The sequence below is a fragment of the Narcine bancroftii genome, chromosome 2, assembly GCF_036971445.1.
Source record: "Narcine bancroftii isolate sNarBan1 chromosome 2, sNarBan1.hap1, whole genome shotgun sequence".
NCBI classification, from domain to species: domain Eukaryota; kingdom Metazoa; phylum Chordata; class Chondrichthyes; order Torpediniformes; family Narcinidae; genus Narcine; species Narcine bancroftii.
Window position 1 is genome coordinate 348,834,453 of NC_091470.1, and position 17,412 is coordinate 348,851,864.

A 17,412-nucleotide genomic window follows, 5' to 3' on the forward strand; every position below is an offset into this window, starting at 1 on the left:
GATCATGTGCTGGGCGGTGTAGATCTTTGATGTTTTCTGCTGCTCTCCAAAGGCAGCATTCCCTGTAGACGTTCTCGAATGGTAGAGAGGGTTTTGCCTGAATATATTGGGATGTGTTCACTACCTTTTGTAGGGCTTTATGCTCAAGGGTATTGGTGTTCCCATACCAGATCATGATGCAGCTGGTCAGCACACTTTCCACTACACATCTGTAGAGATTTGCCAGAGTTTCTGAAGTCTAAAACTAAAACTAATTTCCTTGATAAAAGGCACTAACCAGCAATGAAAGTTTTGCCAAGTGACACACCATACTTCATATTGCAGTAATGTCCTCAGGCAACTAATTTTAGGGATTAGAAGATGCAAAAAAAAAAGAAAAATTAAATCTTAAATTTTCAAGTGGAAGAAATTCACTAGCGACCCAAGACAATTGAAAATACTGTTCTGCAAATTCCAGTGCAAAAACTCAAGACTTAGAAAATGAAGGTCAGTTGTCAGAGATTAATAAATACTTAAGAATAGTTAATTGTGGTATGAAAGTGTTAGGTCAACTGAATGCAGGATTAGCTTTCTGTTTGAATAGAAAAAGTGAGAGTGAGTGGAAGAAATTTTTGAAACATACCAATCTATGGACGACAGAAAGGAAAAGATACCAGTGGACAACAAAGATTTTGCTTCCTTTGGATCATGAAAATCACCTTAAAAGTTTTGTATCACATACTACTTTTAGATATAAACTATTTTTTGTGGTTTGCTGTCATTGTTTAAGTCTATTTCAATCAGACAAAACCATGAAGCATAACAGGTCATTGAAAATTCATTTTCTACTTTCACTCTTGGACTTCTTCCCTGCTGATCTTGGTGCAGTCAGTGAAGAACATGGTCATAGGTTTCACCAGGACATTGCGACCATGGAAAAGCAGAATCAAAACAAATGGAATCCATCAATGCCGGCCAACTATTGTAGGACACTGATATGAGAGGCATCAGATGCTGAGTCCAAATGAAAATCAGCGGCAAAATGTTTAGGTCAGTAGAACTAATGCAATGTGTCAGCATCAATAATAAGATTAAACGTGCTCAATTCAATCAAAGTTAATTTAATGTTTCTCCAACTTCCTATGTGATACAGTAAATCTGAAATTATTTTTGTGTTCAGCTCTATCATAATCCCCAATTTTGTTCTCAGGAAGAAAACCTTTTGAAAAACATTGTTGTCCAGTGTACTTAGCTGAAAGAAGCCTTGTATCTCTACCTTTTTCAGTCTAATATCTGGCTGCATTTTAAAATATATCCAGTGCCTGAAGGACTGTTCTAAACGCTTTGCACACACAAAGCGTTTGGTGTCTGTTTTCAATTTACTTTTGCAATTGTAGACATGTTTTCCACCACTCTCACTCACTTTAATGTCTGGGCTTATCTTATAAATAACTCAAGTACCACAGGGAATTTCAAGGTTTTTGTCTTGGCAGTGTAACAGCTTTTGGTAAGAAATTAAAGTCTTCTCTTGCTATGTCTGCTGGCTTTAACAGTTCAAAGTGAAAGAAATTCAGGGCTGTCAACCAAAGCATTTATCAACGCCTGTAGCAAAGATAAGTGATTATTTTAGATGTCAATAATATTAAAATGAGATAATATGTTCTTGAAAATGGCTATATTGACTTGAGCAGAAAATATATTATTAAAAGGGGGTCATGGGGATGAATTAAGTTATGAAGCATAGAACAGTTATTGGAAAAAATATGTGCATGCAAGGTGTGATTAAAATTTGCAATATTTTACAGAAGTGACAAATCAATTGGAAAGCTTCAATGTACAATGCACTTTTCAATACCTCTTAAAGTTCCACTTTGCCTTCGCTCAGCTGACAGTACTCTCTCCTTTGAGGCAACAGGTTGTAGAAATATTGAAAATAAATAGGATTTGGACCCACTGCACCTTTCAATATAATCTCTTGATCCCAGTCTTCATGGCATATTCCCACTCTCTCCCCATGCCTTCTTCATCTGAGAGAATTTCATAGGTTTAACATCGCTAGCGGGAAGAAATTTCTTATATCTATTCTAAATGTCTTACCCCCCCATCTCCTGAAACTGTGGCTTTTCCAGACTCACCAACTCACTGGTCCCCTCCCCCATTCTCCAGCTCCACTCTAACCAGAAAAGCATCCTACTGCATCCAGTCTGTCAGGGTGCATCAGAATTGCATACAGTTCAATGAGCTCTCATCCAATTTTTCCTGGCGAATCAGGCCAAGTCAACCTCGTGTCTCCTCATCTAACTGGACTTCCTTCTCAAGAGTCAGTTTGTTGCACTTAGGTCTATGGTAAGTATTTAGTTGGATTTTATACCCTCACATTCACAAAATCTTGGTTGTTATACTGTCTGCTTTCTCAGGTGATTTCAGAGCATTACTTTATCCATGGTATCTAAGCTCATATTCATCTCCAAAAAAATGAGCTGATCACTTGCTTATTGCGGTTTGTGAGAGCTTACAAAGTGCAAATTGGATGCAGCTTCATAAACTGTGACAAGTGCCAAAATAGAGTCAATAATTGCCATTCCAGGCAAATATATTTTAGTGAATGCAAATAAGATTAGACAAAAAGGAGCCAAAAAAGAGTCAAAATTGTCCCTTTCTGCTCGAGTGTTCCAGTGATGAGCACTTGTTTGTTTTCTCATTCCAGGTGACATGAATCATGTTTGTCTGGGAATTGGAAATGTCATACATGATGAAGGAGGTACATTTCTTCCAGTGAAGTTAAAAGTATTTTGTTAAGGTAGAACAAAGAAAACATTCAGCGGTTATTTTTTTTGGTGATTTTGCTGAAAAAGTCATCTTGACTTCACCCATTACCCAATTAGTTTGTATGATTTTAATTTCCAAATTTGCCACATGTCAGGAATTTCCCAGAGAAGATCCCGGAAATTATCCAGCCTCCAACAAACGTGCAAGTATTTTAATGCAAAAGGGAGGTAATAAAACTTCACAAAATTGATTGCCCAGCCTGCCCTGAGGAAGAGTCAGACACTGCATAAACTTATTCAATCCTGACTTGAGCATTAAATCCCAATTTAATTTTTCACCCAGACCATTCATCTTCACTCCACAACTTTGCATCCTGCATACTTACATCCCACTTTCTGACTCAGGCACGTGTCCGCTCCTAATCAACCTCCCCATTCATCCTCATCCCTCGTCCACAACTCTGCTGTTCAGATCTAACTTGTGCATCTGTTCAGCCAATGAGCAGCATCAGTATTTTTTGTGTTGAATCTACCTCTCCTTAGTTTTAATTTCAACTTCTGCATTTATTTTTCGATACCTGGACATGAAGAACTTTTAAGGCATTTCAAAAACCTCCATTCATTTTGCTGTTGTTGCCCTAGTTCCATGCAGCAAGGAGCTTGATCATCAGCTCTAACTGTTCTTTATTTTGCCATTGGATGCCCAAAATGGGGTAAACGATTGGCTTCCATAATCAATGCAGGCATTATTTATCAGCGCAATATTCATTTTACAAATCAGTGTAAACCACGTTTGCATTGATTTGTAAAAAAAAACATATTGCTGAAGAAATTCAACATGTCAAACAGTGTACTTTATAGAGCAAAGATAAAGGAACATAACCAACATTTTGGGCTTGAGCCCTTCAAGGTATGGACAAAATATGAACAGGCACCGGAACAAATTAGTGCAGGGGGCAGGGGGAATGACACAGTCCCACAAGCAGGAGGTAATATGTGGATAAGGGAGGGAGGGCACACCTGCTAAACAAGGGGAGGGGGCATTGCTCTGTGAATGGAGAGGGAAGGGGATGGAGAGCTAGAGGAAAGAAGACAGGGATGGAGGGAGAGACAAAAATGCAGCCAGATGACATTGAGGTCAACTTCTCCAGTTTCTGCTAGCCTTCTCCCCATTCCTCTCCTCTCTTCCCATCCCTGTCTTCCTTCCTCCAGCTCTGTACCCCCTTCCCTCTCCATTCACAGAGTCTTCCCCTTGTTTGCTGGTGTGCCCTCCCTCCCTTATCCACCCCTTACCTCCTGCCTGTGGGACTGTGCCCCTCCATCCCCCCACCACATTGTTCAGGCACCTGCTATATTTTCTCCATACCCTGATGAAAGGCACAAGCTTTAACATTGGTTGTCCATCTTTATCCTTGCTATATAAAGTACACAGACATTCTGAGTTTTGCCAGCTTTGTTTTGACCTCAACCACGGCAACTGCAGACTTTCAAGTTTTAATTTTGCATTGATTTATTGACAGAGGAACAAATATCACTTTTAGTAAGTGAAATACAGAGGGACCTTGATGATCACGAAAATATATCAGGTAGCAGTAACAAGCATACATAAATGGATAATGGCCTTCATGCAAAGAGATTGTAAATGAGAAACAGGGAAGTATTGCAACAGTTGAACAAAGTGTTGGAGAGGCACACTCTGCATACTGATTTCTGATTTAAGAAAGGATATAGGAGCATATAAAGCTGTCCAAAGGAATGTCATCAGGTTATAGAAATTAGAACAACACAGCACAGTAAAGGCCTTTCAGCCCTCAATGCTGAGCCAATGCATAGATCCTTTCCCAAAAAAAAGTACTAAACCATCCCTACTCCTATTTTCTTTTCAACCATGTGTCTAAGAGTCTCTAAAATGCCCCAAATGTTTCAGCTTCCCCAGCAAGGTATTTTACACAACTCTGTGCAAAATAAACCCCTGATGTCTCCACTACACTTCCCTCCCTTAATTTTGTACAAATGTTCTTTTGTGTTTGGTGATCGTACCATGGGAAACGGGTACTAGCTGTCCACCTCATCTATGTCTCTCATAATCTTGGAGACCTCTATCAAATCTCCTCTCATCCATCTACACTCCAAAGTGAAAAGTCCTAGCCCTGCCAGCCTTGTCTCACAAGACTTGTTTCCCAATCCAGGCAGTATTCTGGTAAATCTCCTCAAATAGATACACTGTGTAGCGAGATGGTGAGGAAAGGATAGAAATCAATAGGGCAAAGGTGCAAGTGTAGTATTAAGGATTTTATTGGGGGGTACTTTGGAAACAAAATTGAAAAGGGTGAATACAGCATTGAATCTTGTACTTAAATGCCTGCAGTATATATAAAAAAATAAAGTTGATGATCTTATAGCGCAGCTGAAAGTTGGCAGTATGAGATTGTGGCCATCACTGAGTCATGGCTGAAAGATGACTGCAGCTGGGAAGTAAATATCTGTGGATACACAGTGTATCAAAAGGACAGGAAGGTAGGCAGAGGGACGTGGGGTGGTTTTGCTGGTTAAAATTGAAATCCAACCTTTGGAGAGAGGAGACAAGGGATCAGGAGGTATTGAATCCCTGTGGGTAGAAACTAAGGGTCAAAGGACCCAAGTTGTGCACAGGCCTCCAAAAAGTAGCCAGAATGTGGCATGCACATTACAGAGGGAGATAGAGAAGTCACACAAAAAGGGCAATGCTCCAGTAGTCATGGGGGAATTCCAATATGTAGGTTGATTGGGAAAACCAGGTTGGTGCTGGATCCCAAAGGAAGGAATATCAAATTCCTTCAGGATGCCTTTCTACAACAGCTATGGCTGAGCCAACCAGAGAAATTTCAATTCTGGATTGAGTATTGTGTAATGAACCAAAGTTGATAAAGGGAGAGGAAAGCAAGAGAACCCTTGGGAGGCAGTGATTATCATATGATAGAATTTGCCCTGCAGTTTGAGAGGGAGAAATTAAAATCAGAGATGTCAATATACCAGGGGAATAAAGAAGAATACAGAGATAGGAGAGAGGAACTGGCAAACGTTTATTGAAAGGCACACAAGCAGAAAGGAGGGCAGAGCAGCAATGGCTGGAGTGTCTGTGAGAAATAAGTGCAGGACAGGTTTATTCCAAAAATGTATTTGAATAGAAAAACAAAACTGTGGCTGATAAGAGAAGTTAAAGCAAAAGAAAGAGCATAAAGGACGCAAAAATTAGTGGAAAGATAGAGGACTAGAAAGCTTTAAAAAGCAAACAGAGGCAAATAAGAAGGTCATTAGGAAGGAAAAAAAATTTGAAAGGAGGCTTAGCAAATAAGATCAAAACACATTCCTCAAGCTTAAGTATATTAGGAATTTTTTTAAAAAGGCAAGAGTAGACGCAGGGCTGATAGAAAATGACACTGGAGAAGTTGTAATGGGAGACAAGGAGATGGCAGACTAAGTATTTTGCATCATTTTCACATTAGCAGCATTCTAGACTTGTCAAGAGTGTCAGGGGAGAGAGGCAAGTGCATTCACGATCACCCGAGAGAAGGTGCTTAGGAAGCTGAAAGGTTTAAGGGTAGACAAGTCTTCCAGCCCAGATGGAATGCACCCTCGGGTTCTGGAAGTAGTAGCTAGAGAGAGACAGTTATACTGATCTTTCAAGAATCAATAGATTCTGGCATGGCTCCAGAGGACTGGAAAATTGGAAAGGTCACTCAGCTATTTAAAAATGGAGGGTTGCAGCAAAAAGGTAATTAAAGACCTGTTAGCAGTAATATCAGTGCTTGGCAGGTTGTTGGAGCAGATTGTCAAGGATGAGGTTACGATATATCTGAAGGTGCATGACACACTACCCAGTGTCTTTAATCTTCGAGTCATCTGCAAACTCATTTCTTCATCCAGGTCATTGATAGAAATCATAATGATTGGGGACCCAGACACATCCTCCTCTACCTCCAGGCACATGGCCCCTCTATTATTCTTCTGCATCCCTTCCTTTAATCTAAATATCCTTCTGTTCTTCACAAATGCATTGAATGCGTTAGGATTTTCCTTAATCCCACTTGCCAAGGTCTTCTCCTGCGCCCCGCTAACTCTCCCAAGTCCTTAATTTCCTTCCTGGTTACCATATAATTTTCATGAGCCCTTCCTGTTCTTTGCTTCTTAAACCTCATGTACGCTTCCTTCTTCCTCACCTGTTTTATTCCATTACTGTCACGTAATACTACATTTAGAATGTAACGTACATGAAATTCTTCAACTTTTATCAACCGAAAAGCAGACAGAGAGTCGCCGCATTGTCCAACCCCCCCACTCACAGAAACCCTCAGCACCTGGTGTTCCTAGGTGGTCTCCCCTCCAAGTACTGACCAGTCCTGAGCCTGCTTAGCTTCTGAGATCAGACAATCCTACTGTTCCTTTTTGCTATCATCTTTTCCCTGTCTCAGTGGGGGGAAAATCATGCTCGCCCTGAGAATATCTGTTCAAAATTTACTCTCCCTAGTTCCTGCCTCAACGAATCGAAATTAGCCAATCCCCAATTAAACACTTTACCATTTTGCCTCACCCTACCCTCCCCATAGCTGTGCTAAATTTCAGGGAGCTGTGGTCACTGGCACCGAAATGGTCCCCCACGGAGAGACCCGTTATCTGACCAGGTTCATTACTCAGTACAGTCTCTCCTCTGGTCAGCTTGTCCACATACTGTGTCACACCTAACCATTTCTGCCCCATTTATCCCTTTTGCAGTATGGACATGTCAATCAATATTATTTTTGCACCATTATTCCAAAATCTGCCTTATCTGCTCCTCAATGTCCAGGGGCTATTTGGAGGCCTCGAGGCTATTCCCAATAGAGTAATCACTCTCTTTCTCTTCCTGACATTTCAGATGAATTCACTGCAAAATATTACTGAATTGCCAAGAAATTAAGTTTACCTAAATATTAGCAGCAACTTAAATTGATGGAAAAGTGTATTATTTTATTAGAAAAGTTAAACACCTGTATTAATTATAAATATATTAACATCCTTCAATTTTCAAATTAGTAGATATTTCAAAATTGCATCAATTATCTCATCAGTGCAAACAGATATCCACATGATTACCTCGACTAATCTTTTCATAAAAGTTCTGTGACTTCTGTGAAGTAGAATTGCCTTTTTCCAACGTTAGAATGGACCTTCAGTTGGGAAGCTGTGTTGCATGAAGCAGTGGCGATGACAGTAACGTACCCTTAGACTATACAGCATGGTAGAAGCCCGTGAACGCTGTGGCACCCATTAACACATGATTAACCTATGAATGCCGTACATTTGGTAGGTGAACTTGATGTATTTGGGGGACATGGGCTCATGGGCATGCAAGGCCTGATACCATGCTACATGTCGAAATTTAAATTTTGGAGGTTGGGAGGAAACCATTGCACCCTGAGAAAACCCATGCATGCCACGGAGAGAATGTATACATTTTTGTAGAGAGTGCCCGATCCGAACCTGGGTTGCCGGCGCTAGGTTAGCATTGCACTAACTGCTATGCCGCCCAAGATATGACAGTGTTATCGCTGGTGAAGCAGGTGTCAGGTTGAAGAATTCAGCCAAACAGCAAGGCAGGAAGTAATTGTGTTTTTCTTTAAAAAAAACATGACATCTTAAACATCTTACAAAAAGTAAAACAAAATTTATTGGAATTGCAGCAAAATATGTTAAACAGACTCAAAACAAAAAAAAAATGGTTATTACTTTTAATTCTAGGTAATTTTGAAATACATCTATTCTGAAGGAGAGAGGCACAACCCAATGTTCACAGCCAGAAAGTTCCCCCCCCACCCCCACAAGATTAACTATGGCTCAGTAAGCCTTTTGAAACTCATTTACATCACATTCAACAAGGCATAAAGCTTTCAATGAATTTTACAGTGAAACAAATGCACAGAATGTGGCTGTTCCTAAAAAGTCCAGCATAGTGCAATCTGTGGAGAAAAAGGATATCACAGGCACAACTTCTGAATTTCCACATTCAACCATGCATGGAGAAAATAAAGATTGCTGTCAAATGGAAAAAATAGGAGTTTCATTATCATTTCAAACAAAACTCCGAACCATAATACTTTGTTTCAGATATTTAGTTATAGTACGTCATGGTTTCGTTCAGTAAAATCTAATTGATAAACTATAACAAATAGATTTAGCCCCAATAATTGCACTTAGAACATTGCAGTAGACAAACTTTTAAATTAATCAAATATGGATGATACAGTCACAAAGCAGATGGACTTTTAAGAAACACTGGAAAAGGAGGAAAAATGCACAAATAAATGGGAAATATCAGTGAAACCTCAACGTCTTGTCACTACCGCTGCATTCCCGCAGCATTTTTTTTAAAATCAGAGGAGAGAGCAGAAGTGGGACAACTGACCTCTGGAGCCTGCTTACAGCTGATTTTCTACCATAATTTCACTGTCTTTCCCTATTAATCTCCTGTCCCTTGACACTATTAATGTTTAAAGGAATGATTATGAGTAGCAAATTCATGAAAGGGCCACAGAAATGCATGGGCAGAAAATCTGTACTCATTAAATTTGTGTGACATTGTGTTTTATACAAGATGTATAAATAAAGACACTTGTTGCTTTTTTTCTAATGCAGGCCTTCCACTGCACATATTCGACCTGGAACCTAATTCTCACAGCAGAATGCTCCATGGAACAGACCATTCACTGTGCATTTATTCCGCAAATTAACAGCATAAATGTATTGGAGCCGCTCCAGAAACTCCCTTCTTTTGTGCCATTTTCTGCCACTCTTCTGAAGGCTGAACATATCATGCAACGTTGCTCTCTGATCAAGAGGCCAGGTGAGTCAATCTCGACTTGAACATCTAGAAAAGACTACCAAGTGAAACACAAGGCTCCTGATATGTTGCAGCAGATGAATAATGATCAACAGATTGACTTAAGTATTTCACTTGACACTCCCACATTGGAATTTTAAAAATCGCTCATCAAATCACTTAACATGAACAAGAGAATACACTCAGTCAATTGTGACTACTTGATCAATAACAGTTAATTCATAATAGATGTACATCCCATTGCTATTTTTTTTCAAAATACGTGACAGGAGGATACAGTTGTAAAAGCACCTGAGTGATGGTTCCACTGCAATGTTCACGATTCAATTGTGACTGGAGCAACTGCACAGATTGCTTTCCCATAAACTAAAAGGGGCACAAGTCATATTGTTCTGCAATTGTTTGAGGGCAACAAACCGTGAACAACTTCTCTGCCACGAAACTGGTAAGAGAGAAAAAGATACAGTGCTTCCAGATGAAAGAAAGACACCACCATTCAATCCTATCCCAGCCCAAATCTTCTCTGCTATCCCCGATAAAATGAAGACTGGCTGGGATTATGCTCAACAATCTGAGCCAAACTGCACTATTGCATTATTTCCATGGTGATAGGGTTCATACAAGTTGTAGCATTATCTTTCGACAAAGTAGCAAATTATTTGCCTGGTATATTAGTAAATGCACTCATCATTTCATTTCTGACCTTCCTCATTCCCTGCCAACATTGTGCATTTACTTCATTTTCTGGCTGGTTAAGGGTTATTCAAAATACTAGGGAACTCAAATACATTAATCTGTGATGCAGTACAAATTGCTGTCTCTATCTGTTCCCAAATACCTAAGCCAAATGGCTTCCTTCCATGTTGCAATAAGTATATTCATAAAGTATCTAGCTGCAGCTGCAAGTATTTATTACCAAAGAATGAGCCTGACACTTGAGGATTTAGGTAGCAATAATTTCACACAACTAAGGCACAAGTTTAATTCCTTCAACAAAGGAGTGGCACAGTGTTCATAGTAGTTACCATTGCAACCTCACCATCCCAGGTGCCTGGGGTTCTGTTCAGACCCTGGGTGCTGTCTGTGTGATTTGCATGTTCTCCCTATGACCGCATGGGTTTCCACACCAACATGGTTAGTATAGTGTTATTACAGCATCAGCGCTCTGGGTTAAAACTGCTCTGTTTACAAGGAGTTTTAACATTCTCCCTGTGTCATCATAGGTTTCCCCAGTGCTCTAGTTTCCAAAAACCTGAGGTTATTAGGTTAACTGCCCACATGGGTATAATTGGGCATTATGGACTCCTGGTCTAGAAGGGCTTATTAGGGTAAAAACACAAAATGCTGGAGAAACTCAGTTGGTCAAACAGTGTTCTTTATGTAGCAAAGATTTTTAAAATACATAACTGATGTTTTGGACTAGTGCCCTTTTTCAGGGTATGAGAGAAGAATGTGGGCAGGCATCCGAACAAAAGGACGGGTGGGGGTGGCAAAGACAGGAGATAATAGGTGGGGAAGGGGAGGGGAAAGCAGTAATCAGGGAAAGGAGGGATGGTTGGATGGGGTGAACTGGAAAAACTGGAAAATGGAGGGGAAAGAAAAGGTTAGGAGAAACCAGAGAAGTCAATGTTACATGGTCACAGAGCTTGGAAGCAGCAGGGGTTAGAGATGAGGAGCAGTGAGAGAGAATTCCACAAAACTCCATCCCTTGAAGAGCTTTCACAGAGTCGTGCAGTAGTCAGAAGTAAATCACGAAAATCTGTCGACACTATGGTTGAAGTTAAAAAACACAAAATGCTGGAGAAATTCAATTGGTCAAACAGTGTAGCAAAGGTAAAAATACATAACCAAAGAGCCCTTCATCAAGGAATGGAAGAATGTCAGCAAGTGTCCAAACAAAAATCTCATTGAATATGGTGCCCTCCATTATAACAGTATCATTCCAAAACCACACAAGCTGGCAATCATTCTGAAATGTATCATTAATTGTCCCCTTCTCCTATTTGGACAATCCACACATGACCATTGTGGAGTAGTCACCTGACAACATTTTATTCATAGGGCTTGTGAATTTCTTCTCCATTCATGATCTGGAAATGGGTTGGTGCAACTTCAGTGAAGGGGCTCCCTTTTGTCCCCAGAAAAAAAGCCATTCTCTAAAAGCTCCAGTGAATTAAAATGGTTACAACGCACCAGAAATTGACTGTCGGTTACAAAGTGATAACCCAGCATTTCACCAGTCCATGAAACAAGAGCAGTGAACCTTCTAATTTATTCTCAAAACCAAAAAAAAAATTGCTGTCTTGGAAGTATTGAAGACTGGGGTGAGCCATGTCAAATATTAAGACAGGCTGTTGATAATGGAAAGTAGACAATTCCATTTCAACCACAAGTCAACAATGTCTGAAATCTTGTGATGAACACCAATACTGTGAGATATCCAAGGCAATATCTTGATGCAATAAATCATTATGTCCCAAACAATAGTATGATACAGTCTGAAGAGAATCTTGAAGGCATTCATAAATGATCCCAAGAACGTCCCTGTTCTATGGCATCCCGATGCAAAACAATGTTGAATTGTAACAAATAAATGGGAAGGATGCAAATTGCAATTACAAAGCCCATCGTTTTGCACTTCCATTTCTTTCCAAGTAGCTGTGTGTATGGGGGTATTCATTCTCCGTTCCCATATTAATTGCAACTTCGGTCAGTCTTGCACTAGACTCTACATTAACTGACCTCCGTGTGCATTAACTTGGCAATGTGTACACTGAAGTCCATAGTAACTTAGCTTAGCATCGAATACTTTGGTGTATTGGTGATTCTGATGGACTATAATGATATTTGGACCCCACTATGGAAAATTTTTCTTCAATGCATTCTGTGAAACTGCTAATGTTCTGGACTTAATAGTCACCTGCATGGTTTGACCAAGCAGAAAAAAAAATTAATTGCAACTTCCTCCCAATCTGAAGCAGGATCCTTGCCCACCTCATTAGTTCTACCCACTCTTTCCACAGAAGATACCTAATGCATTGGGGGGATTCATTCAGGGGGATTGTTCTACATTGTGGTCAGCGTGTCCAATACTTAATTGTACATCTTTATTAAGCAGTTTGCACCTCCGACATCGCACCGTTCCTAACAGGACAATGGTGAAAAGTGCTCCGAGAGGGGCGATTTTAATGAGCTCAATATTTGAAACATAACTAGATTTTAGAACTTGGGGAAATCACCATTATTAAGGGAGAGACGGCACGCAATAATATTTCGTCCCACTGAGTAAATTTCAGCACTGTGTCTGTCCACCACCCGTGGAAGGGGGGGGGGGGGGTTGGGGGGACGGGACTGGAGGCGAACGAACGTCACTCCCCAAACCAATTTTACATTCTAGGATGAGCGCACAGGCAAGGCAAATCGTTCGTGAGCTTTCTGCCGCTTGAGACGCACACAGAAAAGAAACCGAAATATAACTGCAGTTTCTTTCTGGGAGACGAATATCGCAGGTGCTTTTTTTAAAAAAAAAATATTTATAACACCCCCCCCCCAATCAATTAGGGTTTCTCTATTATCCGTAATAGACGTTTAAGAGAAAGGCGCGGATGCAAACGAATCAACAAGTCCATTCTAACGCTCCGAAAGTTTAACTTAAAAAATACACACTGAGTGAAATCTTCACTCGGATTATAATCAAATGGCTTTAAATGTTCAGTGAAAATGGAAAAAGAGAAATTGCTCAGTTTAATTGTCCGAACGTGCATTATTTTGAGTTTTAATGTTGCCGCCAAATCATAAATCAGCGCGAAACCCAGTGCTCATGATGATTAAGCATGCACTCCCGCCTCTGTCGATTTCCCCGACCGAGCCCTGATCAATCACACTTCCATTTCTTCACCTCCAAACCAATTGTCAAGACGGATCTCACTGCAGCTCAAAATCTGAATCAGGGCTACCCATTTGTATCCTCTTTATTGGCACAAGGTCTGCAATTCAAGTCCATTGTTGAAGGTTTCTCTGTTAATATGTGTTTTAAAAAAAACGCAGCAGCTTATTTTTAAGAACAGGTCGTGATATTTCGAACTAAAACATCAAGCTCAAAGATACTCCTTGCTATTGATGCAACACCGTGGCCGTTTCGTTCACTTACCGCGGGAATCCGCATCGACGCTGTCCTTGGGGTTCTTGATGCAATGCTCCAAGTAGACGCCGTCTTTCAGGCAACTGTCTCCCTTTTTATTCAAGCCCAACATTTCGGTGGACTGGCCCATGCTGTCGTCCCTGGAGCAAGAGCAGGGGGTCTGCATAATACCGCAGGGACGGGCGCTGGTACTGATGGCCAGACAGGTCTCCAGCCACTTGCAGAGCATCTGACAAGCCCCTTTGCTGGGGTTTCTGTTGCCCACCACCAGATATTCGGCTGAGAACTCTTTGTCCTTCGCCCTGCCTCCTCTCCCCTTCGCCCGGCCACCGACTCCCCTTGAAATCTGCTTCATCTGCAGGTACTGCTTGCTGGACTGGAGGAAGGCATAACGGACGGTGGAGTCGCAGAGCCTCAGGACTTCGTCGAAGCTCTCCATGCCCAAGTAGGTGCGGGTGCTTGTGAGGAAGGAATCGTACTGAGAGGTGCGTATCTGGTGTCTCTCGCAGATGTTGCTGGTCTTGGCCACCTTCATGTACAGCGTGTATCTCCTGGGGTCGGGGTTTTGGATAATCCAGGCACAGGCGGAGTTGTTGGAAACAAACACCATCGAGGAGGAGAAGTAGCCGAATAGTTTCCCCTGAACCAGAGTGGTGCAAGGGGCTTTCCCGGCGTCAAACCCGCTGGCAGTCCACAGCGCGGCGGCGACAATCAAAAGCACCGCGGAACCAGTGATCCTCATCCTAAGTCGGTTATCCCAAGAGTCGCAAAAGAAACTGCAGCAAGAGCCCAGACCATGAGCAGAACAGGGTCGACTTTTACAGAAAGGCGCCGGCAGATGATTTCATTGCAATCTTTGTCGTTTTGTCCTAGGTCTCCCCCTCGCGGTAATTTCCTTGAAGCTGGATACAGTATATATATCTTTTTTTTTTTTTTTTTTTTCTCTCTCAAAATCTCCCCGTCCCGAAAGGATGAACTGCTCCCCCCTCCCCAACGTTGGGCGAAGCCCGCAATCTTGGTCGGTGGATTCGCCAGCTATGTCACAAATTGCACGTTATAGAAAAAAAATCTCTGCAGGTCGGCGCTTCAGATGGACACTCCGATTGGAATCTGTAACGATTTAAAAAAGAAGATACGTATCACTTTCTTTTAACATTCTTGACGATCCGGGGTGCTTACAATCTCATGTGAAATCGTCTTGATTCGACTTCTGGTTTCTAGTCCTCACCACTCGTTTCGCGTTGGTGGGCGGACTTGCTTTTCCAGAGCCTTGACATCAGCCACCCTTAATGTTTAACTCCCCGGGTTCAGCGGTGACCACTACAAAAATACACTGCCTTCCATGAACTTAACTCTCGGGCGGATCCAGGCAGGTGGAATTTGAACCAAATTCTCCAAAACGCTGGCAATTCATGGACGGGACACCCCAAAACGACCTGCCATTTGGCGAATTCTGAACGGTCACAAGGCATTCAGTCGCCCACCTCGGAACACTCCTAATCGTGTCACTCAAATATAACGGCTTAACCGATCAAGCCCCCCCCCCAAAACGATCCTCTTTTAACGATTGAGTTAAATGCATTTTAAAGACCTTCTCGCATGCCCCCACCAACGTCCTGTTCACAATCAGGCAGAATTCACGATTTTGAAAGACTCTCTGAATGTGCCCAGTTACATCGCTACACCGTCCGCAGTCAGACTCACCCTTCTACAGCTTGCACGCTGATTGAGCCATTAATCTGTTTTTATTTAAAAACTGGAAATGTCGCGTAGATTAATTGGTTTGCAGCTGGCCGAAGCTCCTATTTGTCTCCTGCATGTGTGCAGATTGTAATATCAAATGAGGGTTTGCCCCGTTTTAAAGCACGTATAATAAAAGAAAGCTGAAATTGCCCCTCATAATGTCGACTAATGGTGTTCGTTCTTGCAATTATTTCTACATTATGCGTTTCTTGCATAGAAATAAGGCGTTCGTATTTTTTTTAAAGCAGGATCTATTTGGCATTGCATGCTCTCATACTTGTGACAGACTGAAACTGTGGTCCCCTTCGCTTTCGTTGCAGGTGCCCCCCCCCCCCCCCCCCCCCCCCCCCCCCCCCCCCCCCACCCATTTAAGACGAGGCATGCATTAAGGACCACGTTAACCCGTGAATGGCAATACACTCACCTTCGTCCTTCACCAAGATGACAAGGGGGAGAGGGGATAAAACGTTATGACAGGTACCTGCGTGAGAGAAAGTAGTCTGCGATTTGCTCGCTTATCCATTCTAACCTATGCAGCGACCGCACATTATTCTGTCGCTCGCGAGCAGATATCAAGAGATGTTCGGGCTCCCTCTGGGAATCGCACGCTCCTGGTCCATCAGGCGTTCAGCGTTCCAACAACTGGTTTCATTTCACCGCCCGTAATCTTGAGACATGCCGGGGCGATGTTCAATCTCCACTGAACGACGCGCTGTCCATGGGCAAGGGGGAAGGCGGGGTCTTTAGGGCTGGAGGTCACAGGACGTCGGGGCATTGCTGACCGAGGTGGGACATTTGGAGATGTTGGGGGATTGATGGTTGTTCCAGCTGAACAACGCAAAACACAAGGGTGTGAAAGATGGCTTGTATAGAGTGTTGAGCTAAGTGTAAAGACAGATCGCACACTGACTCATCATACATCAACATATTGTTAAAAGTTAGTGTGTTATAACAAAGCCATCTGTACCAACTGGAAGAGAGGAGGCAGTGCGAGGTGGCGGCGGTCTTGGCGTTGGAGTGCTTGGTGGGCGCATTATTAAGGCTTCCGAATGGTTCCGGAGAGAGTGCTTGTGATTGGATTGGCGTGGCGTTGTTTTCCCCCAAGCTTTGCCCCCTTCCCCGTTGCAGAATAAAGCTAATCCCTGGCGGTGGCGATCGAGGCAGGGGCTGACCCGGGGTCGTCGCCCTCCCTACATTTCGTGGGAAGTGTTGGACACGAGCAGTCGGCGGGGGAGGTGGGGGGGGGGGAGACCTCATGATCAGGCACCTGCTGACTTTAATATATTCTTTTGCAGTGCGACTTCATTCCTCGTAGGCGTCGGACAATCAACCCTTCACGATGCACGGCTCGAAATGAACACACCGCCCCTGCATCCGCCCGGATATCTTTTGATACCCCCACTGACGCCGCTCATTGCCATTCAACTGGTATCCAGCGCATGGCGAAGGAGTTAATGGAAACGAAGTGACTCAAACTCGGCGAAGAATTCTCCGCGTCACGTTCTGCCTTGGTGACTGATAAAATTACTGTGTAATTAGCCCCGCAATTATTTTACTCCCAGTAAAGGGCCGGTCCTATCTGTTCCTAAGAAACGATTGCGTGGTTAGAGGGAGTTGGGGATCCCTCTCGCCGACTGTAGCACAACTAATGACTAACAGGTTTACAGCCTGAGCCACAGTTTCCTCCCAGTTGTAAGAATCACACAGCCTGGGTTTTTTTTAAATCTAATGATGAGATGATGCGTCAGATTAATTGGCCGTCAGTGGGTTAGGAATTATTAAAATAGATAGAAGGGGCTTTTAATAATAAAAACATTAATTTCATCCACGGAGTCGCTGGAGTTGGAAGAAGTGAAGCCGATTAGATCTTGCTACCAGCTATATGTGATTAACCCCTGACTGCTGTATTAATCTTGGAGGAATAG

General features: G+C 42.3%; 1 protein-coding gene across 7 annotated transcripts in view; it reads right to left on the reverse strand.

The window, feature by feature from the left end:
- adgrb1a (adhesion G protein-coupled receptor B1a) overlaps nt 1-14,667 on the reverse strand; it is a 651,114-nt gene extending 636,447 nt beyond the window's left edge. For all 7 annotated transcript variants that reach the window (XM_069922257.1, XM_069922254.1, XM_069922256.1 and 4 more), the window contains exon 1: nt 13,754-14,667. In XM_069922257.1, the coding sequence (XP_069778358.1) occupies nt 13,754-14,486 (733 nt within the window). In that variant the 5' untranslated portion in view covers nt 14,487-14,667. The remainder of the gene's footprint in view (nt 1-13,753) is intronic.
- Between the last annotated feature and the right edge of the window lie 2,745 nt (nt 14,668-17,412).